Source organism: Penicillium samsonianum (assembly GCF_028829775.1).
Source record: "Penicillium samsonianum strain IBT 33392 chromosome Unknown utg000002l_segment0_segment0, whole genome shotgun sequence".
Classification (NCBI taxonomy): Eukaryota; Fungi; Ascomycota; class Eurotiomycetes; order Eurotiales; family Aspergillaceae; genus Penicillium; species Penicillium samsonianum.
In genome coordinates, this window is record NW_026643260.1 from 3,019,300 (window position 1) to 3,047,026 (window position 27,727).

The 27,727-nt window shown below is 50.4% G+C and overlaps 14 protein-coding genes across 14 annotated transcripts; 6 read left to right on the plus strand and 8 right to left on the minus strand.

Moving 5' to 3' along the window:
- Positions 1-36: 36 nt before the first annotated feature.
- Positions 37-1,222, minus strand: N7471_003004 (Gfo/Idh/MocA family protein; the record flags this gene model as incomplete). Its single annotated transcript, XM_057275724.1, has 2 exons — positions 37-1,106; positions 1,186-1,222. The coding sequence occupies 2 exons, from the start codon at positions 1,220-1,222 to the stop codon at positions 37-39; spliced, it is 1,107 nt and encodes a 368-aa protein (XP_057140362.1).
- A 487-nt stretch (positions 1,223-1,709) lies between these two features.
- On the minus strand, positions 1,710-2,321 carry N7471_003005 (uncharacterized protein; the record flags this gene model as incomplete). The annotated part of the gene is made up of 1 exon (XM_057275725.1): positions 1,710-2,321. One exon carries the CDS (start codon positions 2,319-2,321, stop codon positions 1,710-1,712), a length of 612 nt encoding a protein of 203 aa, XP_057140363.1.
- A 1,138-nt stretch (positions 2,322-3,459) lies between these two features.
- N7471_003006 (uncharacterized protein) lies at positions 3,460-3,812 on the plus strand (the record flags this gene model as incomplete). Its single annotated transcript, XM_057275726.1, is given in 2 exon segments — positions 3,460-3,619; positions 3,631-3,812. 2 exon segments carry the CDS (start codon positions 3,460-3,462, stop codon positions 3,810-3,812), a joined length of 342 nt encoding a protein of 113 aa, XP_057140364.1.
- A 1,137-nt stretch (positions 3,813-4,949) lies between these two features.
- On the minus strand, positions 4,950-9,055 carry N7471_003007 (uncharacterized protein; the record flags this gene model as incomplete). The annotated part of the gene is made up of 4 exons (XM_057275727.1): positions 4,950-8,101; positions 8,161-8,369; positions 8,428-8,546; positions 8,600-9,055. 4 exons carry the CDS (start codon positions 9,053-9,055, stop codon positions 4,950-4,952), a joined length of 3,936 nt encoding a protein of 1,311 aa, XP_057140365.1.
- Positions 9,056-9,377: 322 nt separating this feature from the next.
- On the minus strand, positions 9,378-9,705 carry N7471_003008 (uncharacterized protein; the record flags this gene model as incomplete). Its single annotated transcript, XM_057275728.1, has 2 exons — positions 9,378-9,616; positions 9,693-9,705. The coding sequence occupies 2 exons, from the start codon at positions 9,703-9,705 to the stop codon at positions 9,378-9,380; spliced, it is 252 nt and encodes an 83-aa protein (XP_057140366.1).
- Positions 9,706-10,471: 766 nt separating this feature from the next.
- N7471_003009 (basic secretory family protein) lies at positions 10,472-11,440 on the plus strand (the record flags this gene model as incomplete). Its single annotated transcript, XM_057275729.1, has 1 exon — positions 10,472-11,440. One exon carries the CDS (start codon positions 10,472-10,474, stop codon positions 11,438-11,440), a length of 969 nt encoding a protein of 322 aa, XP_057140367.1.
- A 475-nt stretch (positions 11,441-11,915) lies between these two features.
- On the minus strand, positions 11,916-13,124 carry N7471_003010 (mitochondrial 54S ribosomal protein mL44; the record flags this gene model as incomplete). The annotated part of the gene is made up of 1 exon (XM_057275730.1): positions 11,916-13,124. One exon carries the CDS (start codon positions 13,122-13,124, stop codon positions 11,916-11,918), a length of 1,209 nt encoding a protein of 402 aa, XP_057140368.1.
- A 286-nt stretch (positions 13,125-13,410) lies between these two features.
- On the plus strand, positions 13,411-13,797 carry N7471_003011 (uncharacterized protein; the record flags this gene model as incomplete). The annotated part of the gene is made up of 3 exons (XM_057275731.1): positions 13,411-13,433; positions 13,490-13,672; positions 13,740-13,797. 3 exons carry the CDS (start codon positions 13,411-13,413, stop codon positions 13,795-13,797), a joined length of 264 nt encoding a protein of 87 aa, XP_057140369.1.
- Positions 13,798-13,931: 134 nt separating this feature from the next.
- Positions 13,932-15,218, minus strand: N7471_003012 (ribokinase family protein; the record flags this gene model as incomplete). Its single annotated transcript, XM_057275732.1, has 3 exons — positions 13,932-14,785; positions 14,844-15,104; positions 15,158-15,218. The coding sequence occupies 3 exons, from the start codon at positions 15,216-15,218 to the stop codon at positions 13,932-13,934; spliced, it is 1,176 nt and encodes a 391-aa protein (XP_057140370.1).
- A 243-nt stretch (positions 15,219-15,461) lies between these two features.
- capA (adenylate cyclase-binding protein) lies at positions 15,462-17,452 on the plus strand (the record flags this gene model as incomplete). Its single annotated transcript, XM_057275733.1, has 5 exons — positions 15,462-15,666; positions 15,787-16,045; positions 16,109-16,410; positions 16,467-16,636; positions 16,677-17,452. The coding sequence occupies exons 1-5, from the start codon at positions 15,620-15,622 to the stop codon at positions 17,450-17,452; spliced, it is 1,554 nt and encodes a 517-aa protein (XP_057140371.1). The 5' UTR covers positions 15,462-15,619.
- A 243-nt stretch (positions 17,453-17,695) lies between these two features.
- On the minus strand, positions 17,696-21,228 carry N7471_003014 (uncharacterized protein). The gene is made up of 3 exons (XM_057275734.1): positions 20,444-21,228; positions 17,900-20,311; positions 17,696-17,843 (listed from the first exon to the last, which is right to left on the minus strand). Exons 1-2 carry the CDS (start codon positions 20,696-20,698, stop codon positions 18,281-18,283), a joined length of 2,286 nt encoding a protein of 761 aa, XP_057140372.1. The 5' UTR covers positions 20,699-21,228; the 3' UTR covers positions 17,696-17,843; positions 17,900-18,280.
- A 313-nt stretch (positions 21,229-21,541) lies between these two features.
- Positions 21,542-22,234, plus strand: N7471_003015 (uncharacterized protein; the record flags this gene model as incomplete). Its single annotated transcript, XM_057275735.1, has 2 exons — positions 21,542-21,668; positions 21,738-22,234. The coding sequence occupies 2 exons, from the start codon at positions 21,542-21,544 to the stop codon at positions 22,232-22,234; spliced, it is 624 nt and encodes a 207-aa protein (XP_057140373.1).
- A 131-nt stretch (positions 22,235-22,365) lies between these two features.
- Positions 22,366-25,537, minus strand: N7471_003016 (exocyst subunit SEC5; the record flags this gene model as incomplete). Its single annotated transcript, XM_057275736.1, has 2 exons — positions 22,366-23,124; positions 23,177-25,537. The coding sequence occupies 2 exons, from the start codon at positions 25,535-25,537 to the stop codon at positions 22,366-22,368; spliced, it is 3,120 nt and encodes a 1,039-aa protein (XP_057140374.1).
- Positions 25,538-25,869: 332 nt separating this feature from the next.
- Positions 25,870-27,554, plus strand: N7471_003017 (isocitrate dehydrogenase (NAD(+)) IDH2; the record flags this gene model as incomplete). Its single annotated transcript, XM_057275737.1, has 6 exons — positions 25,870-25,956; positions 26,027-26,092; positions 26,231-26,317; positions 26,377-26,499; positions 26,571-27,290; positions 27,349-27,554. The coding sequence occupies 6 exons, from the start codon at positions 25,870-25,872 to the stop codon at positions 27,418-27,420; spliced, it is 1,155 nt and encodes a 384-aa protein (XP_057140375.1). The 3' UTR covers positions 27,421-27,554.
- Positions 27,555-27,727: the final 173 nt, after the last annotated feature.

The following is a 27,727-nucleotide window of genomic DNA, read 5'->3' on the forward strand; positions in this document are numbered from 1 at the left end:
AACAGAGCTGATCAGAGAGACAGATCCAGAGTCTCATCACTCTCCGGGATATATTGTGTTACCCTGTCGCCGTATCTCGTCCATGATATCCATCATATACAGTGTTTCAGCCCACGGCATAATCCTGCTCTCTTTCTGACCTTCAAGAATATCCAGTGCCGTTTGCTCAGCCTCGTGAACAAAGCCACGCCCCAGGGTCGAAAACTCATATTTCTTTCCTTGACACGTCTCCCTCGGGAAAAACGCGCGATCAGGATTTCCTTCCTGCTTCTTCCATACAGTAAAGGATTCCGGCGCAGATGGAGTCCTACCTTCTATCTCAACGTACCCATTGGTCCCGTGTATAACAGCAAAAACTTCACCAGGAGCACCGAGGGCTTTGGTAGTTGAAGTGACAATACCCTGCTTTCCAGTCGAGGGATACTGCAAAACTGCACTAGTAGTCACTTCAACTCCTCCTTCATGGGTTTGTGCGGCCATAATGCGCGGCATCTCTGCCATCTCTGCCTGATCAGGTGCATTTCCACCCAGCGCCATTCTAGCCCAAGTGAGCGAATACACCCCAATATCCAGCAATGACCCCGCTCCCAATGAAATATTGCGGTATCGGGATGTGGATGGAAGTGAGGCAATATCAACACCAGACGCAAAGTCCGAGAACACCCGGAAGACATCGCCAATGATCTTCTCTTCGTGGAGCAATCGCTGGAGCTCGATGAAAAGCGGTCGATGTCGGAGCCACATTGCTTCTGCCACATATACATTCTTCTCGCGAGCGGCATTGAATATCTCCCTCGATTGTTTGGCATTCAGGGTGAAAGATTTCTCGCACAAGACATTCTTTCCAGCAGAAATTGCCTCCATGCAATCGCGATAATGAAACCCGTGGGGGGTTCCGATATATACAATGTCCACGTCTGCATCGTTGTAGACTTCTTTATAGGAGCTATAGACACGTGGGCTTTGTTTCGGGCAGTACCTTCTCGCAAATTCTTGGCCCTTTTCAACACTTGAAGTGCCAATAGCTTGGACAACATGTTCTACTTTGGCTTCCGGCCAGTCGAGAACCAGATCCTCCACAAACCATGAGGATATCATGCCGGTAGCTTATGGAAGGTTAGCTTACCACACATCAACAATCAATCTTGGAACACTGAGGGCCTACAGGAATTAATTCAGACTTACCAATAATACCCCAACGAACCTTGGGTAGGTTGGACATGATGTCTATGTCCTGTGTAGTAGAAGACTGCAAGAAATAATGTCTATTGGGTTCTAATAATGGAAAGAGACGAGATTTGCCTAGATGTTCTGGGGCCCATAGACAGCTCTTTTATCGAAATTCTGTAATACAAACCTGGAAACCAAAACCCGAAGCCCAGAAAAAATGAGCTCGTCTCTTGTCCGAACTCCCGTAAGCCCCTCATCTTAGGCTATTAGTTTATAAGAGTATCGGGAACCAGAATCCGCGTTGAAAACGGACAATAACCAATCTTTTTTGTTTTTATCTATGCTGTCTTTACTATATTGTACTATTACAGGAACCCTACATATACATTTCAGATTTCAGATCAGGACATAATTGACATTTATTTTTGATCTATTTCAATACCACCGAGCAGCTCTTGGATCGCGCACCAAAATATAAAAGAAAAGAGAAAAGCGTTAAGTGACTACCTATACGTACTACTAGAGACATTGTATAATCTCTACTCGCCAGGGAACCAAGGCTCGACCCCAAGCTTAATGATAAAAGCCCCTTGAACAATCGCTTCGGGTGGCACATTAAGCATCCACCTCCAAAGGTCCTCCAGAGCCTCTTTATCACGCTTCTTCTCCTTGTGGCTAACAGTGTAGAGCTTATACATATCAAGGTTGTGAGGTGCCTGAATCCACATTACACTGACTGGAGAGGGAGGGACATCTAAAGTGCGCGTAGTATTTCCGTGGATTTCAAAGCTCTTAGCGAACGGTTGCCACTGTGGCCGCCACATCTCAAATGTATCTTTCCAATCAGGATCAATACTGCTATCTGCAAGAATAGCACACATGCTCCAGACCAAGTGTGTAGCGCTGACATACTTCTCGAGGTAACCAACAAGACCGGGCTGAACCCCGTTTTCTCGGTGGAGCTGGAAACGGAACTGGTTAAGACTTGTCCCAGGTGCAGCGTCCGGGAACACACAAAGGAGAGTGCCGGGGGGAGAGCCGGTACGGTGCGACTGACGGATAATATCGTCCTCGGGCTCAAAGGCTTCCGCTGCCTCGAGTGGAAAGCGTTCAGGCTGCTTTGGAGCCTTGTCGGACTTCCGAAACTTCATGACTGCAAGCTGGTCTGGCACTGCTTGGTTGTTAAGAGTTGCTGGGCAGTATGAGAAGAATGCTGGTGAACTGGATAGTCGAAAATGACGTTGATGAGTATCGTCTTCGAGGCGAAGAGGACGCTTTATATAGCCACGAGAGACTATGTACGTATTTTGTCCTTAAGTCTCAATGTTTTATTTGATCTCAAAGATTACCTTTGTCGCCTTTGTATATATTCAAAGACGAACTCGGGGCTTTAAAGCACAATTCCTTTGTACAAGAAGCATTTGCCTCTTTGTTAATAACAACCAAGTATACCGAGTCTTGGGATATGGGCACAAAGAGGCTCTTTATATCTCATTACATACTAGCTTGGTTGATATGTGCAGGTGGATATGCTACAGAAACAGAGACGACACCACTGCCGGCTCTGACACGGACTAAGTCTGGGACCATAGAAATTCTCGGGTTTTCGATACTCGTTCTGCTTTAACCGACTCAAAATACGTTTAATTCTTGAATAAAGATAAAGGAGGACTGCAAACATCCGGCTCCTGATATTGGATTATGCCATATTGCGTGCCTTGTGTCATACCAGCCCTGTCATATCCTTCTACGTAAAAGGCCACCTGATATTGACGTGTGGAAGTACTAGCTGATATCTTTCTAGGAATTTGAACTACTAATTCTCCACATGTGTGCGGAATCTCGTGGGATTTTACTCTCTCTCGGCCATAAATAGCTAGTTCTTTTGTAGAATTTAACTAGAACTGTCCTCTCTCTTTCCACTTCTCTTCATTCATCAGACAAGCAAGTCATTACTACAGCAATATAATCAGAAGATGGAAATATACATGATCAAAGAAACCCACGATATTACAACCTTCGAGTCCATAGGTTATATCAGACAATAATTGAGGTGCTTTTGTTGAAGATTATATGGCCTATATCGTGACTTCCTCGGACTTAATATCCATGCACATGATCATACCTAGTCAACAGTCGAGTTCTGAGCAAACATTTCAACACTTTGCCCTTTCACACCTCATCTTCTCACTTCACCCTCACTTCACATATTCAATCCCCTTCACCTGAGAGCCACTCCAGCTTCGAGTGAACCTTTATCTGATCAAACGTCAAATTATGCTCACCCTCATGGCTCCACAGAAGCCTAATACCAAATCATCTTCAATTCTTGCCCTGGCTAAACCAGCTACAGCCGGAGTCACCACGCGCTCCTCGGCCCATGAAATCGCGGCAACTCCAACCTTGGAAGTGCACTTGCTCAAGCTATTGTGTACCACAACCTACACCCGTCATTCGTAGCTAGCGATGAGGCAACGATGATTAGGGAGACCGACTTGCTTCCCGTGCTCTGCTACTTGTTCCCGGTCGCATTCGGTCTGTTTGGCGACTCAAAACAGTTAGGGCCAACCATTACCTCCTACCACCGGCAGCTAAGATGGGACTTCGCCGAGCTTACGGACGCAGACCAGAAGTCAAAGTAATTTACAGACCACAACAAGCAAGGATGCTATATGGATTCCAATGTTGTATCCTTCGCCCACAGGCATGGCGAGGAGAGGGAAATGCAAAGCTCTTACGCCAAGAAAGTGCACTGCGTTTCAGCCTTTGATCTCGCATTCAAGATCCATGAAATTCTCTCGGCATTCCACTTGAAGACATCGTCATTCTGACTGGTATGATGCTCAATGGCAGTCATACATCGAGGAAGCTGATCAGCGGCAAGATCTGAGATCTAAAACCCACCACCACCTGGCGATTCTACCTGGAGATATCCAAGCCAACACCAAAAGCACCCTGGCAAGATCGACAGGATCCCACGCGGATTCTTCACCAAGCATGAGTACGATTTCGACTACAATGACGCCAAGAACGTGCAGTACGAAAACAACATTGACCCCCACGTCATCACACCTCAAGACACAGCGTCTCCAAGCCCAGGTTATTTCTATTTCAAACGGCAAACGTCGACCCCATTGAGCCGTGGTTGGATAACGACGGCCCTGCTCATGTTCGCAACAAAAGTATCATCGGATTGAACCCTTCAACCGACCTCATGGAATTGTGGTCATCGGGGGCGAGAGGGAACATCTATCCACAGGACTACGTACTGGACAGAAGTGCAGGTAGCACAATGAAGAAGTGTTTCTAGGTGTAAAGTCCAGCCACAATCTGCCGAGTACACCATCAGTAGGCTAGATCGTAGACAATGTTGCTAATGCTAAAGGCCATTGCAAGACATTCCCGAAAGCAATCGATTCCACACTCTCACAGTAAGTGTTGGTGGGCTTGCCACGGTTATGGAGCCTTCAGTGCACGTTCGTAGACCGCATATGACTGCTTCCCAGTGACAACGCCAATACAGCTCGGATACCATGGACTGCCTCGACGGTAATTGGTGTCCCTTTAGCGTCAGTGGTGCTGAGTGGCGGCCCAACAGCTGCCGAGAATATCGAGAGGGCTTATACGCTGGAAAGAAAATAGACATACAAGCATGAGTTTTCAAAATAAATATGGAACAAGAACTTATGTATACCGGAAATTCCACGGCCTGACACGCGCCACGCTACCGGGGGTTATTAAACACATACGCATGTAATCCTGAGCCAATAAAGAAACAATTACTGAGTCCGTCGGGCCATGAAGTAGGTCAGAAGGTTAAGGGATCCTTCACGAGGAGGCTGGGTGACTTTTTGCACTCGCTCGGATCCAAAGGTGATGTTCAAGAAGGTGCAGAGCTCAGTGGCATTCTTCCTGACACCGGGGCGCGGGTGCCCGAGCTGTTGCATTACCACAACGCCGATGCGAGCCAGAAGCTCGTCGTCGATATCAACGCCGGGACGCGATAGCGACTGTTGGATAGTACTCAGGCCCATGATGGTGGACCGGTACGTCTCATCATTCTCTGCGTCCGCTCCGAGGTCCAGTCCCTGCAGAACACCGACAATTGCCGTCTGGGGCAGGGTCAAGAATACCAGTTTGTCTACCACTTCCTCTAGGCAAGTGACAAAGTGGGAAGTGGACTCGTAGTGGCGGCGGGCCCGGATAATAGCTGCCATGGCACGAGTGTCATAGGGATGGAAATGCTCGCGGGTCCGTAGGAGCATGGAACGGATGGTGGCCAGAACCTGGGTCTTCACATCATGATCCTTGCGGTTGGAAGGGGTTGCTTCCAGTTCCGCAAATAGAGCTTCCAGCAACGCATTGTAGTCCTGGCTTTGGGACACAATCTCGTCGCCGTGGTATTGGATAAGTCCCTGTAGCTTCCGATATCCCGAGGGCTCCATGGTTCTGGAGAGAATACGAGCTAGGCCTTTATGAATCATTTCCTTAGCATTAACCGGGTCCTTCGAACGCGGGCTAGGGCTGCGGTGACGATCAACCCACTTGCGAGTGCGTCGTGTGGAATCGTCAGACATGGTTGATTGGGACAACGTCGACTGGGAGAGTGATGGAGGTATCGACTCAAATGTCCTCTGTCTCGCTTCTGGCGAACGCGGTGTGGGTTCGTTTGCCGTCACTTCTTCGAGAGCACTCGGCTTAGCAGCAGACCGCGGGACCGCGGGCAAGTCTACGGTCTTGGCCAGGGCCAGGTGTGGAGTCGCATTCTCGTTGTTGCCATGGGTCACGTTCGTTCCCGCATGATGCTCTTGGGGAATCACGGCTTCAATATCCTTAATATTAAAGGCCGGTGGCTGGACACGGCCCCTCGTTGGTGACGGGCTTGGTTGAAGCGGTGCCCGGCGTGTTGGAGATGGAGTTCGAACTTCAAAGTTCAAACCAGATTCTGGCGTAGGAGCCAAATCAGGTGTAGGCTTCCTAGCCGAAGCGACCACTGAGGCTGAGATATCCTCGGAGATAGGTTGAGCCTCTGCTTCACCATGTTCGGGCTGATCAGGGCGGCTGGGGGACGACTTTGAAGGGGAAAGATTTCCCACCGAGGCGGCGTACTCAGCAGTCTCATTTTTGTCTGCTATGGGCGTGGTAGGATCTTCGTAAATCACCATTGACTCAGGCTGGGTTTTGACCGCAGATACAGGACCAGAACCGAAGTCCAGATCTGAATGCTGGCGAGCAGGAGACACGGGCGCGGGAGACACTGCAACATCTGGTTCGGGGATATAAGGTGGAGGTGCGGCAACAACAGGTTCCTCCAGTACCATTGGTTCTGGTTCTTCAATAGGAACCGAGTCAGCGTGAGGGCCATGCGGTGCTGAGTACAGAAGAGGCTGTGATGCGTGAAGCGGAGGACTTTCCAACACGACAGATGCCGGGGAATGTTGGTCCTCAGAAGCACTGAGGTAATTTCCGTGACGGGGGGTTCTTGCAGATGGCTGATTGGTCAGGCTTTCGTTCGAGTCACTGCGAGCACGGCTCGCGGCCATAAGATCGCTATGAGACTTGGACTTGGACAAATCGAGTTTCTTCGGCCTGCCCTTCGTTGAAGCAGCTTGTGCCGATTCATGTGGGCGAGTGCGAGGCGCCGTTAGTGGGGCCTTTGATGTAGGTGTTGATGGTTTGGATCTTACAGCCCTGGGGGAAGTGGTCGCTTGTCGGGTAGATTGGGTACTACTAGACTGGGCTCGTGACTCAGGGCGACGAGCATAGGGGTCTGCGGTTGCAGGACGACTAAGTTCTGCCCGTCGAGGCTTCATGGCGGGTCTCATAGGTGCAGAAGATAGAGACGAGAGAGGGGCCCCAGTTGGTACACTCCGAGTGGACTTGGAGGCAGGAGCAGGTGGCTTCGCCTCGGCAAATGTTGGCTGAGCCGACTCGGGTCGAGAAGGCACCTGGGCCTTTTTTCGAGCAGCAATAGCTTCTTGTAAAGCGGAGCGACTCTTGGCGGGGCTCTTTGCAGGCAATGCAGGTGCACCTTTTGAAGATGGGTTGGGGTTCGATGAATCCTTTTCCAGCAAGTTCCGCGACTTGGGGTCGAGGGTGTCCGCTATCACATTGGCTCGCTCCGGCCACACACCGTAGAACGTCCAGAAGGTGCTCCGGGTTGCTTCACGCACACCCGGGTTCGCATCTCCCAACCCTTTGGTAATTGACTTCTCGATAAGATCAAGGCCACCACCATGTTCAACTGTGCTTTTATGATGAGCCTGGCGGATGATCAAAGCTTTTAGCCATCCTGTAGCGAACAGACGCACTCCAACATTTTTATCCTGGGTTGCGAAAGAGACATGCTGCAGGAGGCGAATGCTAAATGAAACATTTTGAATGACAACTTCGACAGTGGCATTTCCGTTCTGAGCGGCAATCTTTTTCAACGCCGAGCAAAGTTTCAACAGGTTTTGCATGATAATCTCGACCATTGGGTCAATTCTAGGGCCACATGTTCGGGCAATATCTTGGATCAAAAGGCTGCCGTTGCTAGACATTGTGGTTCGTAGAGAGTTGACAACCTTTAAGATACCGTCAAGGAGTGTCTTTACTGCATTGATATAGGTCTGCGAGAAGTCGTGTGGCGCATTTCCTCGAGTCAGTCTACGGAAAAGAATCACATTCTTTTCACGCTTTGACCAATTGTCCTCGGATTCTTTTCCTTCGAACCAAGGCAGCATATCGCGCACAAGATCATCGACATCCCTCGCCGATGCAACATCGAACGGTTCCAGACCATCATCGTCTGGCAACGGTTGCTGGGGTGCTGGTGCCGGGGCCGGTGTGCGTGGTCGGTTGACAATTGGTGGCTCTGTAGGCGCGGAGGAGGCTGTCGGTCGCTCACGATGAGCTCTAGAAGCTGGGCGGCTTTTTACAGGCTCCATCTCTGCAATCAAGTTAGTACAACCAGCGCAAATCTCCGAATGTATAAATAGAAGTACTAACCGTCATCAGTCTGTTCCATAGCGTGTGAACGTGACGACATCACCGAAATTGAGCGTTCAGCCCGAGAGATTGGACGCGTAGAGGATGCAGTCTCGGGTTCAATGGACCCTAAACCAATGCCCGAAAGGATAGCATTCGCGATAGATTTCCTCACACCACGTGCCGCCATTTGTTTTTGCAGGTCAGACTTCGCTCTTGCGGGGCCGTTTCTGAGTTTGGTTAGGGGCATTCAATGAATATAATGGTTAGAGGGATAGCTCCACTTACCGGAACAGATCAATCACGACCAACTTAGCCGTATCTCGAACGGCGCTATCGGCGTCCTCCAAGCACGAAACCAGGGAAGGGACATATTGACGGAACAACAAACCATGGTGCTTCGTCATCTGCAGGTCGAGATTAGTAGCTGAGACAAGCCTTGCAGGGTGCATAAGCCTACATTTGCCAACCAGAGCATGCTCATTTCTTTCGCCCGATGATTTTTCCCAACCAAGGCAACTTCCAGAACATGATATTCAACTTCGTTACCAGCAAATGGCCACAGTTCCGTGAATATTGATGCAGCCTGGGCTCTTATACGTTCTTTCGGGTCATTGAGGCGCTCTAGAAGAATAGGATACAAGCTCTGGGCCTGGTGAACAATCCATTGCTCCTGGTCTTGTATTGCAAGGCGCTTCAATAAGTGGCCAAGTGTGGAGAACCCCGCCCCGAGAACAGAATAGTGTTGGGAGCCGACGGCGAGGCGCAATGTTTCGAAAATGGCGCGAATCGCTCCCTCTGGAACATTTTTCTGTTTAATATCGGACTTGACACTAGAAAGGTAGGCGATCTTTGAATCGACAGACAGGTTGGGGTTCTTGAAGGCCGCCAGTAGTTCTGCTGCCTTCGCCTCCATTGTCAACACCGAGAGAGCGATCTCAACTCGGGTCAGACACCGAAGGGAATGGACAGAATAATGGAAGTGTATGTAATGGACGATCCAGGCGAATCAAAATGCGACAAGGCCAATAACGGATAGGAGAACAGACTCGGATTTCGATTTGTCACTAGTCATGATGAAAGTTAGCAGCATATTCTACCAGCGCAAGAGAGTAATAGCGAGAAAAAGTAGAGCGATTGCGATTGCTATAAAGAATAGATAGCAGGACGCGTGTAGGCAGTGAGAGCATCAGATGGTTATAGGATGGGATCGTCGCAAAAGGGAGCCCACACGGATATCAGGAATAGAGGAATGGCGAGGAGCATCGTGAAGGGTTCGGAGCGGAGCGGAGAGGATAACAACGTACAGAATCCGATGAGATAGCGACGAAGACAAATATGAGAAAGAGCGCAAAGTTGACCTCGATATGGTGGGATGTTGAAAAGCGGACGGAGCGAAAACAAGGGGCGATAAGCGCGTGACGATAAGCGCGAGGGATGTAGAGGGATATTATTATTTTAAAAGGGGGTGAATGTCCTTAGGTCCTTGTTTTATTGTAAGTTGCTGTTTCCTAAAGATGTACCGAGGTTCATACCTGTCTACTCCTGTCTACTCCTGTCTTGCATGGTGAGGTTGTGCCCGAAGGATATTAAGAGCCCAACAGTGTGGTTTGTTTATTAACTTGGGATCACTCGTCGCAATGGGCAACCAACAGCGTCATGTTTACAACATCTCAATGTCAATAATTAGATTAGAAAAAAAAAAAGAAAGAAAGAAAAAAAATCAGAATAGTATTCAATATTTGCTGAGGAGAAATACATTGAAAATCAGTATCTTACCTATTATGTTTAGAAAACAAGATATCAAAATAGTAAATAAAGCCATAGTAAACAACTACAAGCTGCTCACTGCATGGTCTAATTAACACACATTAAAGATCAATATGAGGCTCAATTGACATGCAATCGATTGCATCTTACTCCATACATTCCTTTCACTCCAATCAATGTGAATCAAAGCGTCCTAGCACCCCACGAGATCGCCAAAGTGGAGCATGGCGCCTGTTAGGATCACCGGCGCCGACAAGGTGTGTATTTGAGGGCACTACAAAGTAGACTGGAGCCTTCAAGCCTATCTCTGTAGATGGAAGCGTTTATGGGGTTTTAGGTGGTTTATATATGCGATATAGGTATAGGCAGGAATTCATAGCTCGTTTTAGGCCCTAGGGCGAATACTTCTACTCAGCATAACGTACGTTGGCTCTTGGAACCCCGCCCTCAGCGAACCTAGCTCTTCATACACCTCAGACAGATACAGAGAGTTGAAGACCAACCTTGGAAGCCCTAACGAAAGACCCCTCCCCAATCAACTGTCAATCAAACCAAATACACTATGACGAGCTCCGCCCCCGCACCTCATGCCTCCGCAATCCCCAAAGCCAACACCCAAGAACAAGAGCCACAGACCTCGAACAGCAAAAAAGAACAGCAAACAACATTAGCAGCCAGTCTCACCTCACAAATCCACCAACCAAAGCTCCGCCTTCACGTGGAAGACCTACGCCATCCAGCCTCAAGCGCCTTCCTCGCCTTGATCCCAGACATCGCATCAACCCTCGACACAGCCCTAGCAAACATCATCAAATACCTATATACTTCACCCCCAAAGTCCGAGAACCACCACCAACCCTCCTTCACACCCAGCATCCCGCCAACAAGATCCGTAACAGTCTTCCTGCGCGATTACAGCGGCGTAGCCTACACAACAGGCACAGAGCTCGACGATGCACACAAGGAAATCCACGTCTCGCTCCCATACATCCAGCACTGTACATCCGGTCCATCTGCGAAAGATGACCCGCTCCACGAACTGGTCGGGGTCTTGACCCACGAGCTCGTGCATTGCTATCAGCACACCGCGCCGCCTAGCTCCCACGAAAACAGTAACGGGGACATCCCCCGTCCGCCAGGCGGACTAATCGAGGGTATTGCTGACTTCGTGCGGCTCAAGGCTGGTTTGGAGCCGCCGCACTGGAAACGTCCTCTGTCTGCTGCGGAGCGGCCGCCGAAGTGGGATATGGGGTATCAGCATACGGCATATTTTCTGGCGTGGCTTGAGGATGTTAGGGTTGGGAGGGGCGCTGTGGGGATGTTGAATGATCGGCTTTTGAGAATTGGGTATGTTGGTGAAGGGGAGGGGAAGGATGTGGGTGAACAGGGTATCGGGTTCTGGAAGGGTCTTTTCGGGATTGGGGTTGTGGATTTGTGGGAAGAGTATGGGCAATATTTGGATGATCCTACAAAGGCGGGTGTCAGGAGGAATAGTGGAAACTGGGAGGATGAGATTCTTAACCCGGAGTGATGGGATGGATGTAAAGTCCAGATGAATAGACATCGGTAGGTCCATTTGGTGGTCAACTAGAGATATACAACTAGCAGGATCAAAAGACAGGAAAACTTTCATTAACATTGATTTTGTATGCATTCGATAGATGTCTGAGAGCAGTTCCATATTTGGATGGCAGGGCCAAAACGAAGGCCATGACATGCCTAGTGTTGCCAGATGTCTAACTGGAGGAGAGTAAAACAGAGGTAAAGAAAACAATAAGGGAAATTTCGAAGAAAAAGACACCAGGTGAATCGAAGGGATTGGAGTTCCCATAATGTACAGGATCCAGTCATGCAGGAGACAGGATAGATGACTCTTTTTACCGCCGGCCAGCTTCACATGCGAAATAATAGCACACCGGAAAAAGAAAAGCGAGATGACAAAAAAAGGGACATGAAATAATATGTTACCGTGCCTTGAACCAAGGCATCCCATTGCACCAAATACCTTAAACAATGACCTCGCCCAGGTCAACGTGGACCGGCTTCCACGGTACAGCCGATGGCTCCTCCATCGCACTGGGAACGCGCACAGAAAGCGGGCTGTAGAGGTACCAACCCTTAAGCGCGGCAACAGCAGCACGCTCGCGGCCCTCCATCAGACTGGCGCCAGCGCCCTCCCCAAGCTTGTCCTGGCCAGAGAAGATACCAACCACAAAGACGGGGTGTCTGCTCTTACGACCAGTCTCGCTGATGACCTTAGCGACTGGACGCTCGAAGCTCTCGCGAGCGCACAACCGGGTCAAGTCACGGGCTGGTGCCTGGAAGTTGAACAATTCTGAGATGTTGAGGTGTCGTGAAAGGAAGTGTTGCTCGAAGAATCGCTTGGCAGCGGCGCGGCCAGCGTGGAGGTAGATGGCACCCATAACAGCCCGGACGAACTCAGCGCTCGCTTGCTCGGTGGTGACACCTGCGGCAGATTGCTTGATCCCCTTGAGTGGGTCACCAAATTCATCATCATAGAAAATCTTAGAAGTGACCGTTTTCCTCCAGTTCTTCTGTGCTTCATATGGGCGTGCTGTGGGGTGGGTCGGGCCCGAGGGAAGCTCAGTGCCAGGCTCGAGCCTCTGGAACTGCAATAGACCGGGATCGACCTCTCCACCGGGCAACGCGGCCAAGTCCACACCCCATTCTCTTGCCATCGCGGCAAGAGTCTTAGGCCCAGCGTATGCATACATGGCGGCAAAGATCACGGTCAGGGGCAGGCGAGGGTATGTGCAAATAAGGTGCTCGGTTGCGTAGTAGGAAAGGAGGTCGTGACCGAGAGTGGCCAGCGAGGCATTGTTGAAGTTCGGGTTCGGGTCTGCTGATGCATCGACTAGTGTCCGTGCAAGTGTCTCGATGGGTAATCTGGAGGGTAGGTAGAGTCGAGCGTGGAGAGCGGCAAGTTTTGCAGATTGTCGAGCTGCTTCGACTGGGGGAGAGGGATATTGGAGCTGCGAGTGGCGGGTGTGGGAGTCCTTGACAATTTGAGCCAATTGATCATCCAAAGGTGCTGATTCCTCGAAAATCGCTGTGGTCTGATCATCACGGGTTAGGACCGGGGAAGCGGTCGATTGATACCGTTGCCCGTAGATGTGTTGATGCAAACGGTTAACAGTCCGAGCCCGCGGCGAAAGAACTGAACTGCTCCATCTTTGGAGTTGCAGTCTCTTCATTTGGGCGATTGTGGTATTCTGAGGGCCGTAAAAAGATTATACAATGGGCGGGAGGGAGAATCGCGACGCAATCAATTGGCATACCATCAACGAGAGAGAAGAGAAATTGTCGCGGCAGTCACGGGATGGCCAAGTCGTGTGAGGTTGCGCTAAACCCAATGTAGCCCTAGCGCCTTGGCATCAGACCTGCGACCGAGACGGCCCTTTCGGCTTCCACCTTCGAGAACTACCAGGCCTACGCTCGCTTTATTTTTCTAACAAACCCTTCAATTGCATCTTCGTCACAATGGGTGGAGGTGGAAAGATCCCGTATGTGCTCGTTCTTTTCCTAACCCCACCAGGAGCTAATGGATTCGATCTGGCAGGTACCCCAAGGAAGTTTGGTCCCCCGCTGGTGGTTGGTACGCCCAGCCAGCTAACTGGAGGGCCAACACTGCGATCATGGGCGCCTTTGTGATTGGTGTCGCTGCTGTCGCCTTCAGCATCAGCGCTGATCGGGAATATCGCGACAAGATGCCCGAGCCCGGCCGTTTCTTCCCCAGCCGATAGTCCGTTACCCGAACCCCATGTCACTCGGTATACCTTATGCTGACCTTTACGTTTCTTCATATATAGCTGGAGCAAGCAAATCCGGGAACACGAGCAGCAACAAGCCGCGAAGAACGACTCATGAAGAAGGCCCAGCATACTGGACGACAGTTGTAGGCGGATTTTCAGCAGGACGGAACCTTTTCTTTTTGTTTTTCTACTATTTGATCACTTGTGTGCTGTACGACAATAAAAGGGCGTTCCTCATTCGGCCATTGGTCAATTGACCAATAGATGTCTCTGAGGAGACTCTTCAAGTGTCCTCAATAATCGCTGCGTGTACAGGCGGACACGTTCCGTGAATTCAGTCTGATTCCACAATTCCTTTCCGTTTCCATTAATATCGATCTGAGGCACACCGATTTGCTCGACCACAAAGCCAGCTGCGACGGTTGCGCAAATGAGCGCCATAAGATAATGTTGGAAATTACCCCAAGACTTGTTCCAAGTCTCGGAGTTTGATAGAACAGAGGCAATGGCCTGGAATGGCTCTCGGCCTGCTGTCACCATGCCCTGGGCTAGAGCACCAAGGAAAGAGTTGCCCGCACCCGTGGGGTCGATCACAGGTGTAGTACCTGAGGCATCAGGTTGATGATATGCAGGGAGCCAAATCTTGCCAGACTTCGAGTAGGCGTAGCTACCATCCTTTCCTGCCCTGATAACTAGCATGCCATTTCCATCGGGACCAATACCAGAGTCTGTAATCCTTTGGACTAGCTGCTGGCCTACTTGGCTCTTCTCAGTCCAACCAGGATGTTCGAACATCATGCCGAGCTCCATGTGGTTAGGACTCACCACATCCACGACTTTATTTGCGGCGAAGAACTTCTCCTGCTCTTCCGGAGTGCAGAGATCAGGGACTGGCTCCCAGACGAAGATAGGGCGCTTGGAAGCATGAGCGGCGGACGGCGCTTTCCCTGCCTTTTGCAATTCATTCCGTCGCTGCAGGATATTTTGCACTATAGACATACAACGGGATGCAGAACAGACCATATGGAATGTCTTAGACCACACCTGTGAATCTGACAACATTTCAGGCTCGAGTCTTAATTTCGGAGTCAAGTATTTGAAGTCTACCCAGTTAGTCACCGCTTGCGTTCCTTTAAAGGATATGTATCACGGGAAACATACCTCGTTTCTCGTCAGGATGGTACCCATTCCAGGCTCTCGTTGTTAGCCTGCTAGAGTCCTCTCTAAAAACACAGGCTGTGTTCCATGATTTGATTACATCAAGCGTCTCAGCAGGGAAATCGGAGCCAACATCCACGATCCAGCTCACAGATCGTGCATACTTTGAGCCTGAGACCAAGCGGGCGCCCACGACTGCAAAGGACGCTGCGCCGCCGAGAATATTCTTCACACCGGGTCTTGAACCACCGAAATCAATATCATCTGGATATCAATGTGAGTCTACACCCCACTTTGAGGGACGAAGTGAACCATACCAATTATGAACATTCCCAAGGTGCAAAACTCGACCTCAATGGACTCATCTTGGGCCACCATATTTGCAGCAAGGCTATGTATAGATATCACAAAGAAGATGGTTGTTCAGAGGGACAAAGAACAACCGAACAATGAAGTGTTGGGAGTTTCGACTATCGCATTACGGTGGATCGGATGGTGGTAATATAATTACCAAATATACCCCGCAACGTCATTTCCACCTGCGGATCCAGCTGTAACGTACCATACCACGTCTAGAGCTGTCATCTGCAGCGGACCTCAGGAGCTCCGGTCTTTGTCTTCTTTCCACTCCCTATCATCCCATTATTTGCGGAACTCGAGTGCCTAAATCTTACCAAATAGAAGGGGATTTTGCTTTTCGACAATCCCTCGATTTCAACCTACTCAAAACACCCCCTTTACCTTTCCGCTTCCACCGTTGGAGCAACGTGTTGCCTATCATGGCGTCCGGCGGCCATATGCATAATTTCACCACCCTCATCAAGCGGTATGTATCCATGGTGCTAGCAGTGTCTGACCTATGACATTTTGCTTTTGGATTTAATCCTCGCTAAGCTGTTTGACACCTACATCCGGCACCCTTGACTGACATTGGACTTATCTACAGGCTCGAGGCAGCGACCTCACGCTTGGAGGATATGGCGATGTCATACGATGACTCTAGCGTGCCAAAGTCCTTGATCGGCACTCCTTCTTCCCTGCCCGCTGTTTCACAACCCTCTACTACGCCTTCCCCTCGTTTGCCTGCAGCCCCTGTGGCCGCCCCGGTTCCGCCGCAGATTAAGGATTTCGATGCGTTGATCAAGGGAGATGTTCAGAACTTTGTCAACCTGGGAGAGAAAATTGGCGGTCTGGTTGCTGAGCAGGTATGTTTTTGAGGAATTCTGGGAACTTAGTCTGCCGCGAGTAGTTGCTGACTGGATCTATAGTCCAAAGCCGTCCTTCAAGCTTTCCAAGCCGAACGCACCTATCTTTTCGTTGTGACAAAGGCCAAGAAGCCTAATACCCAGCCCCCGGAGTTAATGACGGATCTGCACAAAGCATCCGATAGCATTAACAACATTCGCGAATCAAACAGAGCATCGCCGCTATTCAACCACCTGAGCGCTGTTGCGGAGGGTATTGTCGCGCTCGCTTGGTTTTTTGAAAGCAAGCCCGCGGAGTTTGTCACAGAAATGATCGGTGGCATTGAATACTACGGAAATAAGGTGCTGAAAGAGTACAAGGACAAGTGAGCACTCCTGTTAATGACGTTTTGAAAGGAACCCCGTATTGACAGCTTGACAGGGACAAAGCGCATGTCGAATACATCAAAGCCTACTATCAAAACTTCAAGGCTCTTGCGGAGTACCTCAAGAAACACTTCCCCCAGGGTCTGACATGGAACAATGAGTCTGGCATCGATGCCTTGGAAGCTTTGAAGCAGGCCAAGGGCGGACCTGCTTCGGTCAGCGGTGGTACCCCTCCCCCTCCCCCTCCTCCTCCCCCCTGTCCCAGCCCTCAACGTCCCTGGTGGTGGTGCTCCTCCCCCACCTCCGCCTCCTGGTATTCCCCCGGCCCCAGCCCCTGCAGCACCAGCAGCAGACATGGGCGCTGTCTTCAACCAGCTCAACCAGGGCGAGGGTATCACCTCCAGCCTCCGCAAGGTCGACAAATCGGAGATGACACACAAGAACCCCAACCTGCGTGCCGGATCAATCGTCCCGGTGTCCGAGGGCTCCAGCGCCGTGCGGGGCAAGTCGCCAGCACCTAGCAAAAAGCCCAAACCCGAAAACATGCGCGCGCGCAAGCCGCCCCGCAAGGAACTCGAGGGCAGCAAATGGCTCATAGAGAACTTTGATGCCCCTGGCGAGATCATCGAGATCCCCGCGCAGCAGAACCAGTCCATCCTCATCAGCCGCTGCAACAAAACCATCATCAAGGTCTCCAACAAGGCCAATGCCATTGCCATCGACAACTGCGTTGGTCTCTCCCTCATTGTCGACTCTCTCGTCAGCAGTCTTGACATCATCAAGTGCCCCAAGTTCGCTGTGCAGATCGACGGCACGGTTCCCACTCTGTTGATGGATCAGGTTGATGGTGCTACCGTTTACCTTGGCCAGCAGAGTCTCAATACTGAGATCTTTACTAGCAAGTCCTCCGCTATTAACATCAACCTTCCGCCACCGGAGGGCACCGATGAAGATACCAAGGAGTGCCCTCTGCCCGAGCAGTTCAAGAGCTACGTCAAGAACGGCATGCTTGTGAGCGAGATTGTGGAGCATGCTGGTTAAGCTAGGCTCGTTGGTTGAAGAGGACTAGAAATTCTCATTTTCATGGACTCGAACCTTGGAATTGTAATACATCATGTCGGCCAGGTCGAGATCACATAGTCTTCTTCCTGGGTCGCTTGGCCCTTGTTATTTTGGATAATTTAGTTGCTGTATCTAGCACTCTGTAGATATAAATTGCAGGAACTCAAACTCGCCTATTCTTACACATTTCCCAAAATCTTACCCTATGTCTTTCTATAAATCAACATTCTCGAATGTGAAAACTCCTAAATAACTATATATCTACTGTAAATTTACGTTGTTGGCAGACACGAAAGTTAAAAACGTGCAGCAACGTAGTTCACGCAGTGAAATATATGTAACCAATTCCCAATTCACCAAGTTAGCCTAACTAACAGATAAACTTAGTGTAAACAGCAAAACCACACGGAGAGAAGAAGAAGATACCAAAAAGAAATATAGAAATGGGGTATAATCAACGACCCATGCGCCTGGGCTCCCCAATATATCCACAAAGCACAGGCAATGAAAGCAGATCAACTGGACGTCCAATAAAGAAGAGAAATACACACATCGCTTGGGCGTGAACCAGGATGAATAAAAATACTCGACGCTATTATGTGGGTTAGTAAAAAGAGGGGATCGGCTGCAAACCAGTTGCGCCTATTGTCATGCTGTTCTGTGCTGTTCTTCGAGGGTGGCGTAGACAGGAAATGAGGTTATATGTCAAGTCAGGGTCAAGATATACGTGGGAGATAGGTGGTGTTATTGTTTTACTGAATAACGAGGTAGAGGTTCTTGGAGTATATTGCGGTGGGTCCGTTCAGCTCAGCGAGGACGGTGGTTGTGGGTGGGAGATGGTCGATCATAGAAGCCCAATTTGCGTGGATGTCGTTCATCTACTGTGGATTCAGGCCTGTGCACATCGAGACCTCGGAGTCGCTTGGCAAGCAGGCTCTCGTTGGCTTCTGGGCCGCTTAGATTCGAGATACGAGCATTACGTCCGTAATCGTCGGCACCCCTGGTGAGCTCGTTGTACCGAGACACACTATGCGAGGGAGGAGTATTTCCAGGGCCACCCGTAACATGCGAGGGGAACTCGCTGGGGGATGACACATGTGGGTGAATGTGAGGGATCGCTCCCTGGCCCACACTCCGTCTGCGGGAAGTTTGTTCAACTCCCAGGCGTGTATTTGCGCTTGCAGTACTCGAGATGGAAGACTCTCGGGAGGGCTTGTACGGAGTGTACCTAGGCTCGGGATTTTGGATCTCATTCCGTAGTTTCTCCTTGCCGTCCGGGACACGGTTTGCAAACACCACCCGAATAGTCGAATGTAGGTAAAAGCGACCGCGCGCGGGACAGCAGATGTTCAGATGAATGAGGTATCGCAAAGTAGGTTTGTCCTGAGGGTCTTCTGTGGGATTCAAGGAAGCTTCAGGGCGATCGGTCCCAAAATTCTTGCGTGCACTGAGCGGCATATCGATGATCGGACCTGCCGAATAGCTGCGTTGCCGAATGAAGGTCTTTGTGCAAGGTTCCATATCGCCGAGGTCATATGGAACTAGGAAAAGCTTGACCGCAGTCTTGTGCGGGTTCTTGATTATGATTTGCAGTTGACCTTGTTGCGGAATCCGGTAAGAGCCCCCTGGGGGACATTTAGGCGATTCTGACCTGCGATTCTTCTTTTCCCGGCGGCGTCGTGATTCAACACAATACGTAGGAGTCTCATTTGCTCCACCTGTGGTGGGAGTGCCTCCAAGGGGTCCCTTGGGACTTGCTTGTCGCCTGCGACGTCGAGTCGGATTGGGATTCTCTTTTGGGAGGGAATTTTCCAGGTCAATCTGTCCAACATAGGGACTCGGATTATCGTCTGAGATTGAGCGGCCGAACCCCGAGGTCGGATAGCTGTAAAAAACAACTGGAAATGGTACTGTAACATGTGGCGGACATTTGAGATGACCTTTGCATTGTCCCTTTCCCAGAACACCGATCTGAGCCGTGAAATCCAGTGGCTTGGAAGGATTCATTGACATTCTTCCGCGCAATATTGACTCCTCGTAAGACCCCACCATTGGTGCGTGGGGGTTTGACGAGATGTCAGAGACAAAAGACGGCCTTCTTACTCGTGATGGTGGGATCTGGCCCCCGGGGGACGGTGCGAGTTGAAGACTATATGCCGAAGTCAATGAGCGGCGAGGCAAAGATGCTTGATTGGTGAAGATATCTTGCTGCCGTCTGGGTGGAGATGGACTGCCAAGGTTGGGAATTTGATTGTTCGGCAGGGAGAGTTGGAGATTCCCAAAGGTCTCTGGTGGCAAAGTACGGCGACGGTTTTTTATCTCCAAAGGCCCCGAAACGTCCACATGGTCAACACGGGACGAAAAGTCCAAGTCGGTATTATTTGCTTGGTATACCAGGGGGCTGGTAGGAGCTTTTAGAACATAACTTGATGAGAATGAGCCCACTGACGGTGCACGAGCACGAGCATTCACAATATCATCGGACTGATGATGTTCATTCGATGTGCTTGTCTTCCGCAAATCGGGTGGCAAGGTCGGTGCTCCGAACCAGGGAGTAGTGGGAGAGGAGCTTAAATGAGCAAAAGGAGAAGCCGAAGTCGGCTTAGGAAAAGGAGATCCAGGAGCGTGTGAGTCATGGGGATCTGTGGAGCCTTCCCTGAAATCGCCTGAATGTAATGCGGATCGAGGTCTCTGGATATCGGCCGGCGATCCCAGTTCCTCTGTTGGTTTGATGTGATGTTCTTGGTCAAGAGAGCGGTCTTCATGCTCTCTTGTTGCTGTTTGTGACTGCTCCCGTGAACTTCGAGAGATAAATAAATCATTGTCCCTATCCTGGGACTATTGTCATGTTAGCGTATGTATACCCAAAATGTGCTGGACTATGCTATGAAAGAAACGACAAGGAGAACAAAACGGAAATAAAGGAAAGGGCAATCTCTGCTTGCATATCCACAAAGAGATTCCACATACCGTATGTTGAAGTCTCCAGGGCGAAGATTCTTTGATACGGTGTATGAGCTCCTCCCGATCATTCGCCCACGACCTGGGCGGACTCAAGGCCGTTGAATGCATAGAGGTGGATGCCATTTCTGGAGCAGCTATTTCACGGCGGTTGAAATCATTTAGCTGGGGCTGCGAGGACCCCGTGGTCGGCTGTTCACGATTGCCATGGTCGGGTGACCATAGATAATGACGTCTCCGATCCGGATCTCGAAATAGGGGCATGGTGGCGTGATAAGGGCAGACTATAAGGCCTGAAACGCTAAAGGTGACATTTCAGGAGACCACCGACGTAGCACCTTTTGAAACTAGAGCCCAAGCTGTGCCGTGGTGGGGGGTTCCAAGTTGGATGCGGTGTACCAGGATGATTCGGGTATATGCCGTAGTGATTTACTGATTGGTGAAGATAGCGGTTATATAGAAGAGAATACGTTCACGCCATGGGCCTGGCTTTTTTCTGCTGTCTCAAAGTATGAATGCCCAGTTTGTGCCTCAAAATGTTGAATAGGGGAAGAAAGTATTGAGCAGGTCGTTTGCATTGTGTCGTTGAATGAGGGTGGACACCCGTCGATCTCGGAGAGCCGGACTGAGAACGTCATGTGATGGTCCAGTGACGTTGTGTTGCAGTGATTGGGTAGAGAGCCCTCCAGGGAGATATTGTATGTTCTATATTTATATTCTTTGGGTCTCAACAATGATATCAAGGCTCGATGCCTGAAACGTGAGAGATGTTGGGGAGAAATAGTGAAAATAAGGCACATAATGTGCAGACCAGCTAGAATGACAATAGAATCAGTGATAATGTCCCATTTATTGTAGACATTATAGATGATATTGTCAACGATATTGTCAGTGATGTTGTCAATGATTATTATCTATAATCTCGATCTTTTAGTATCAAAATCAAGAGAAAAAATCGTTGTATATTGTCCAGAAGTTCATACTTAGCTGCTAGTGGCCGAGACCGATGTTCCGTGCGGAGATCGCCACTTTTTTTTTCTTCTCCGAAAGTCTTCCGATTTCAACACACGTCAGGACAAAACACATTGGTTTTGTTTGAATATCAATATGGCACCGAAACGTACCCACGATGGCGATGCTACTCCAGCATCCAAGGGCGATCCCGCGATCAAGAAGCGCAAGGGTTTTAGTGTTGGACCCGCAAACCTCCCAGATGGCACATATCGTCGCAAGAGTGAGCATGCCCGAAAGCCATGCCCGAAAGCCATGCCTTGGACGAGACTAATCAAATGATAAACAATAGCCCAAAAGATCAAAAATGACCTGATTCACAAAGCCAAGGTGAAGAAGGCTTATGCGAAGATCAAAGCCGAAGAACTCGCCATCGCGCCTAGGAAATCCGTGTACGATACCGCTGAGAGGGATGAAGCCGAAACCTCCAAGGACAAGGAAGAGGCTGGTGAAGAGGCAAAAACTCTGGAACTCCACCCGGATCGCATAGCCATGTTGAACGAGCCCGAGGCCGAGCCGGCACCTGCACCTAGACCAGAACGGCGCCCACGGGGCGAGGGAAAACAGAGGGAGCGCCGGCCAAAGCCCTCTGCATTCTCAAGGGAAATGGAGTTTGCAGAAAAGCGGAGACAAGCGGAGGAAGCACGACAGAAGGATCGTGAGGCGAAACAAAATGAGCGTGGGGCACTGCTGCGCGCGAAGAGGCCGGATCAGTTTGGGAAGAGGAGATTAGGCAGAGAGAGCAACGCACTGCTTAGTCGCGTGCAGCGGATGGTTGGTCAGAACTAGAGAGAAAAGGCAAGAACTACACATGCATGGTGTGGACTATGTTTTCATGATACCCTGTTGGATATGAAAAAAAAAGTTTTTTATTCGAAGCATTCAACATACGATTCTTTAATAGCACTATCTTGCTAAGCCTATGTTGCGGCCGCAGCGGAAGGCTTGGAGGTCCCTCCACCACTTGCACCTCCGCCGCTTCTCGGCTTTTTGAAACAAGCAAACTCGCCCTTCGTCCTATCTCTGAGCCGTTTCAGGATAACTCGCATTTCTCCTAGTTCGGCCTTCAGTTTTGTGCGAGCTTCGTTTGTGGTACGGCCATCTAGCTCGACGTAGATCTGGCTTTGCACATTTGATGCTTCCTCAGTTATGTATGGGCCAAGTGTCTGTGCAATGAACTCCGTATCCAAGGTAGCTTGCATCAAAGCTGCGAGCGAGAAGGAAGGCCGAGCACGGAATGCATCAAGCAGGGACGAAGAAATTTGAGAAAGGAGATGCGTTAACACAGTGGCCAGCAGCGAGGAAGGTGAACTTGACGGAGCGCGACTAGCACCTGGTGACACAGTGGACGGAATAGTTGTGGAGATCTCTGTGTGGACCAGCACCATGGTCAGCATGGCGTTGTAGACATATGGGCGGACTTGCTCCGGCCTGTCAACAGACGGCTCCCAATCTGGAGATGCAATGCCGGTAGTGATTGTTTTGTTTAATAAGGCAGTAGTCGGGGTGATATATGATTGGAATAGCCTGTCTTCAATCTGGCTCAGCACGTCCCGGACGGTCTTGGCCTCTTCCGTCAGCTTCACTGAGAAGGACGTCTCAAAGTTCGAGATAAGCTGTGGGACATGGTCGGCCTGTAGAGCCTTGAGATTTGAAAGTGTGAGAAGGATTCGGACATTCTGTTCTGTGGTCAGTTATGCAGGTATCACATCGAATTGGATCGACACTTACTCGATTCCAAGAATCGACCGAATCAGCCGAGAGAACTGACAAAGCAGCGTCAGTCGCTTGGCTTGTCATTGCCGGTCGAGCAATAATCCATTCATTTTCTTCATCTACTGTTGTCAAGCGCTCTGCGTTTTCGACCAGGCCGCTTAACGCTTTGTAAACACTGGATACGAACTGAGAGCGGACCATTTGAAGCAGTTTCGCAGGCGGCTGAGTGACAACATCCACGGAACCTGGCTTTGCCATAGCTTCTGAAATGTAAAGGATCTTTTGCATGCCCCCAAGGATAGCACTTTCAAAAGCCACAAAGAACCCGGGCATCTTAGTCAAATCACGCTTCTCTGAATCGCGTGTCCAGTCTTCCAACATTTTGCAGATCTCTGCATCTTTACTCCAGGCAGCACACGCCACACGCGCACATCGTTCCCGGGCAATGCTGACAAGGGTCTTGAGGAGGTCATACGTTTTTCCAGAGCCGCCAATCGGCCTTAGGGCTGCCATTTCGCTCGCAGCAGTGCCCACAGTGATCAGGAATTTACTCAGATAGTAAACTCCACTGAGAGAATTGGAAAATGGTGGCCAGAATGCGAAATCCTCCCAGTGCTCTCCAAGCTTTGGGGGAGGATATGGTAGGTTTTTTGGATCCAGCTTGAAGCGGGATTCTGTCGGGGTAATACCTCTCGACTCTGGGGTTGATGGACTTGCCGGAATTGGCGAGAAGAGTAGGGAGATATCATCGGTTGGGGGTTCCGTGAATAGGGCCACGACGTTCTCTCGAATAATATTGACCAACACCGCAATACCCTTCTCTAACTCCTTAATATTGTCGTCGGAAAGAAGGTGATGTTTGCGACTCTCCCCTTCAAACCCGGTAGGCAAAAGCCGTTGTCGGTTGCCATCAATGAATGATTGTGCGACTTCCCAGAAATCCAACACCTCGCCCAGCAAGCCACTTTGCGAGGACAGAAGTCGGGTTAGGAACGTTTGTATGCATTCCCACAACTCAATGACTTGATCCGTGTCAAGCCTCCCTGGTACTTCTACCGCACCATCACGAGGTGCTAGGCGGAGATATGATGCTGTAGCCTGTGGAGTTGGTCTCTCTCCGCCAGCAAGCCTTCTTCTTAAAATTTCAATTTCGACCTTGCACCGATCACAGAATCCGGTGATTTTTGTCTTCAAGAATTCGTAACGACTCTGAAGCCATGTCCAGATAGGGTTTTTCTCGACACCCAGTTCCAACAGGGCGCCAATCAACTCCATGTGTTCTTCCACAGGCCCTAAGGCGGTGCTTGTAGTTGATGTGGTGGGGGCATCGGCAAGACGTCTCCAGAGTTCACGCTTAAATTCATGGATTTGTTGGTCAACGTCCATCCACATCCGGCCCATGGCCAGAATGGTGTGTGTTTCAGAGTCATCTAGTTGCCGGCGGGAACTGGATGCCTGCTCTGCGATATTTTTAGCCTGATTGGCGAGTGTCCTTGCTTTGGTATACTGCTCAAAGACAGCATCATAATCACGCTGCTGGATGGACTTGGACAAGTGGCTTCCAATTTCATAGACATCGCGGTGTTTCTCCATAGACTCCACCATCGACTTCAGTACCTTCTCTCGTTCTCGACCACCAAGAGCCGGTCCCCACACCTCTTCGGCCTTGACAGATGCCTCAACCAAAGGACCCCTAATACCTTTCATGCCAAACTCACTCTCCTTGACAAGAGCGGTCTTCTTGGGAACCACTGCGGCGGGAGATACGCTCCGTTGCTGACCTGAATAGCTCCGGAAATGTCCTGACCTGCGGGGACTCAGGCGCGGATCCTTATCAACGCCCTGGTTCCTCATCTCGGTGTAGACGCTATCGATAGTTGCCTTGGCACGCACGAAACGCTCAAAGTTGGCTTCCACCAGTACTTTCAGCGATGCCGACTTCTGGTCGATGGAATGCGACAGGTTGTCCAGGCCGCCCATCAGCGATTCAATAGAGGCTGAGTGATGCGCCTGCGATAGGAATAGTGCGGGCGAGAATGATGTCGATGACAGCAGGAACCGTGATTTGCCTCCTTCTTCTTCCAAGGGCACTCCTCGCTGCTTGAGAATCCGGAGAACGCTGTCGGTTGTACCCAAGGGATCGGGCTCGTCTTCCCGCGCATTATCTCTGCCCTCGTTTCCTCTTCGTGAACCAAAGTTGCTTCTCCAATCACTGGTACTGCGTTCGAGAGCTATGTATCGGGACTTGCGTGGGCGGGAGTCTGTTCGCTGAACTGGCTGTTCTTCTGGCTCATCATCCACGTCTAAAGATGCGGGCCATTCCTCGGGGAACTCGGAGGGTAGATTGTAGTGGCTTGCGACGTCGAGGTCAGCCATGATGGCTAGGTGGTGGAGTGCAGGAGCTAGGACGAATTGAAATACAGAGGAGAGTAGTCAGGGCCTATGACTTTCTGCAGGTGACCGAGATCTGATCTGATAGCAGAACCCTAGTCAATTGCTGAGACCCTATAGCTGGTAGTCAAGAGTGGACACCAGGTAAAAGAGTGGACTCGGGCCGGGGGGGGAAATGAAACCACCAATGCGGTCTGAGGGTCGGTCGGATCGGTACGGCGCCGAGAGATTTGATTCTTTCTCCCCTTCTCCTTCTTCCATTCCTCCCCCTCACCACCTCTAATCTTCTCCCCAAGAAATTGAAGGGATCTTTCAAGATGATTGCTGCCCGGAACTTCTCTGTCGCTCGCCAGTGCATGCGCCCGTCCCGCGTGGCCCCCCGATTTGCTGCTCCTATCGCGCAGGTACCAACGCCCCCAAGGACACTCAGTCGCTATCAAAGCTCAATTGACTAAATTTCGACCTTATAAATAGGTCCGCTTCTACGCCAGCCCTGCGCAGGAGGCTGTTGCCAAGTTCAAGGGTCAGAAGGGTCCTGATGTACGTTTTTTTCTCCCACCGAATCCTTTTTTTCATCTATGCCGGTGCCAGCCGCGCCACCGCACACCCACCATAAATCGAGAACACCACCACGTGTATAATTACAACAATGCTAATTGATCTGCTTTTTTGAAATAGGGCAAGTACACTGTTACTCTGATTGAGGGTGACGGTATTGGTCCTGAGATCTCTCAGTCCATCAAGGACATCTTCGAGGCCGCAAAGGTAGCAATTTCTCAACATGTTGACTCTTCAACGCGATCAAAATGCTAAGTAAATCATAGGCCCCCATCAAGTGGGAATCCGTTGATGTCACCCCCATCCTGAAGGATGGCAAGACCGCTATTCCCGATGATGCCATTGCCAGTGTGCGCCGCAACTACGTCGCCCTCAAGGGTCCTCTCGCTGTATGTTCTAGCTTCAAATTGCCCATATATATCTCGCATTTGGACGGCGATACTAAACTTCGATTTTCCAGACCCCCGTTGGCAAGGGTCACGTCTCCCTGAACCTGACTCTCCGCCGTACTTTCAACCTGTTCGCCAACCTGCGTCCTTGCCGCTCCATTGCCGGCTACAAGACCCCCTACGACAACGTCGACACTGTTCTCATCCGTGAGAACACCGAGGGTGAATACTCCGGTATTGAGCACGTTGTCGTCGACGGTGTCGTGCAGAGCATCAAGCTCATCACTCGCGAAGCTTCCGAGCGTGTCCTCCGTTTCGCTTTCCAGTACGCGCAGTCCATCAACAAGAAGAAGGTCCGCGTTGTCCACAAGGCCACCATCATGAAGATGTCCGACGGTCTGTTCCTCAACACCGCCCGTGAGATCGCCAAGGAATTCCCCGATATCGAGTTCGACGCTGAGCTGCTGGACAACTCATGCCTTCGCATCGTCACCGACCCTACCCCCTACAACGACAAGGTCCTCGTTATGCCTAACCTGTACGGTGACATTCTGTCCGATATGTGCGCCGGTCTGATCGGTGGTCTCGGTCTCACCCCCTCCGGTAACATTGGTGACGAGTGCTCCATCTTCGAGGCCGTCCACGGCTCCGCCCCCGATATTGCCGGCAAGGGCCTCGCCAACCCCACTGCTATGCTTCTCAGCAGTATCATGATGCTGCAGCACATGGGTCTCCACGACCACGCTAACCGCATCCAGAAGGCTATCTTCGACACTCTCGCCGAGGGCAAGGTGAGCTTTTACATCTATTCCTACTTTTACCATGCATTACTGACCCCATGACCTTTAGACCCTCACCGGTGATCTTGGCGGCAAGTCCAAGACCCACGAGTACGCTGGTGCTATCATCAAGCGCCTGTAAACCAAGCGCTGCCGAGACTCCTTGTACTATGACCCCCTGATCTATTCCCTTTGTACCCTTCGAACGACATTAGACCTATAGCGATCGAAATATACCTACTTTTGGTTACCTGGAGGCGCCTGATTCTCAAACAACCTCGAACCTCTTTTCGTCGTATCTTGGTAGATCTGTATTAGATTGATCGGTTCTGCTACTGTAGCAATAGGGTACAAGATGCCTGCATAGTCATACACATCACTAAAACGAAAGAGAACGCCATCCCCCATACTCCATAGGTATCAAAGTCCAAACCCATATCGAAACTCGC

Excerpts from the sequence above, each read along its gene's own strand:
- N7471_003014 (XM_057275734.1), bottom strand. The coding sequence starts at position 20,698 with ATGCCCCTATTTCGAGATCCGGATCGGAGACGTCATTATCTATGGTCA. Across the intron at positions 20,312-20,443 it reads CCTGGAGACTTCAACATACG|TCCCAGGATAGGGACAATGA; the intron begins GTATGTGGAATC and ends ACATGACAATAG.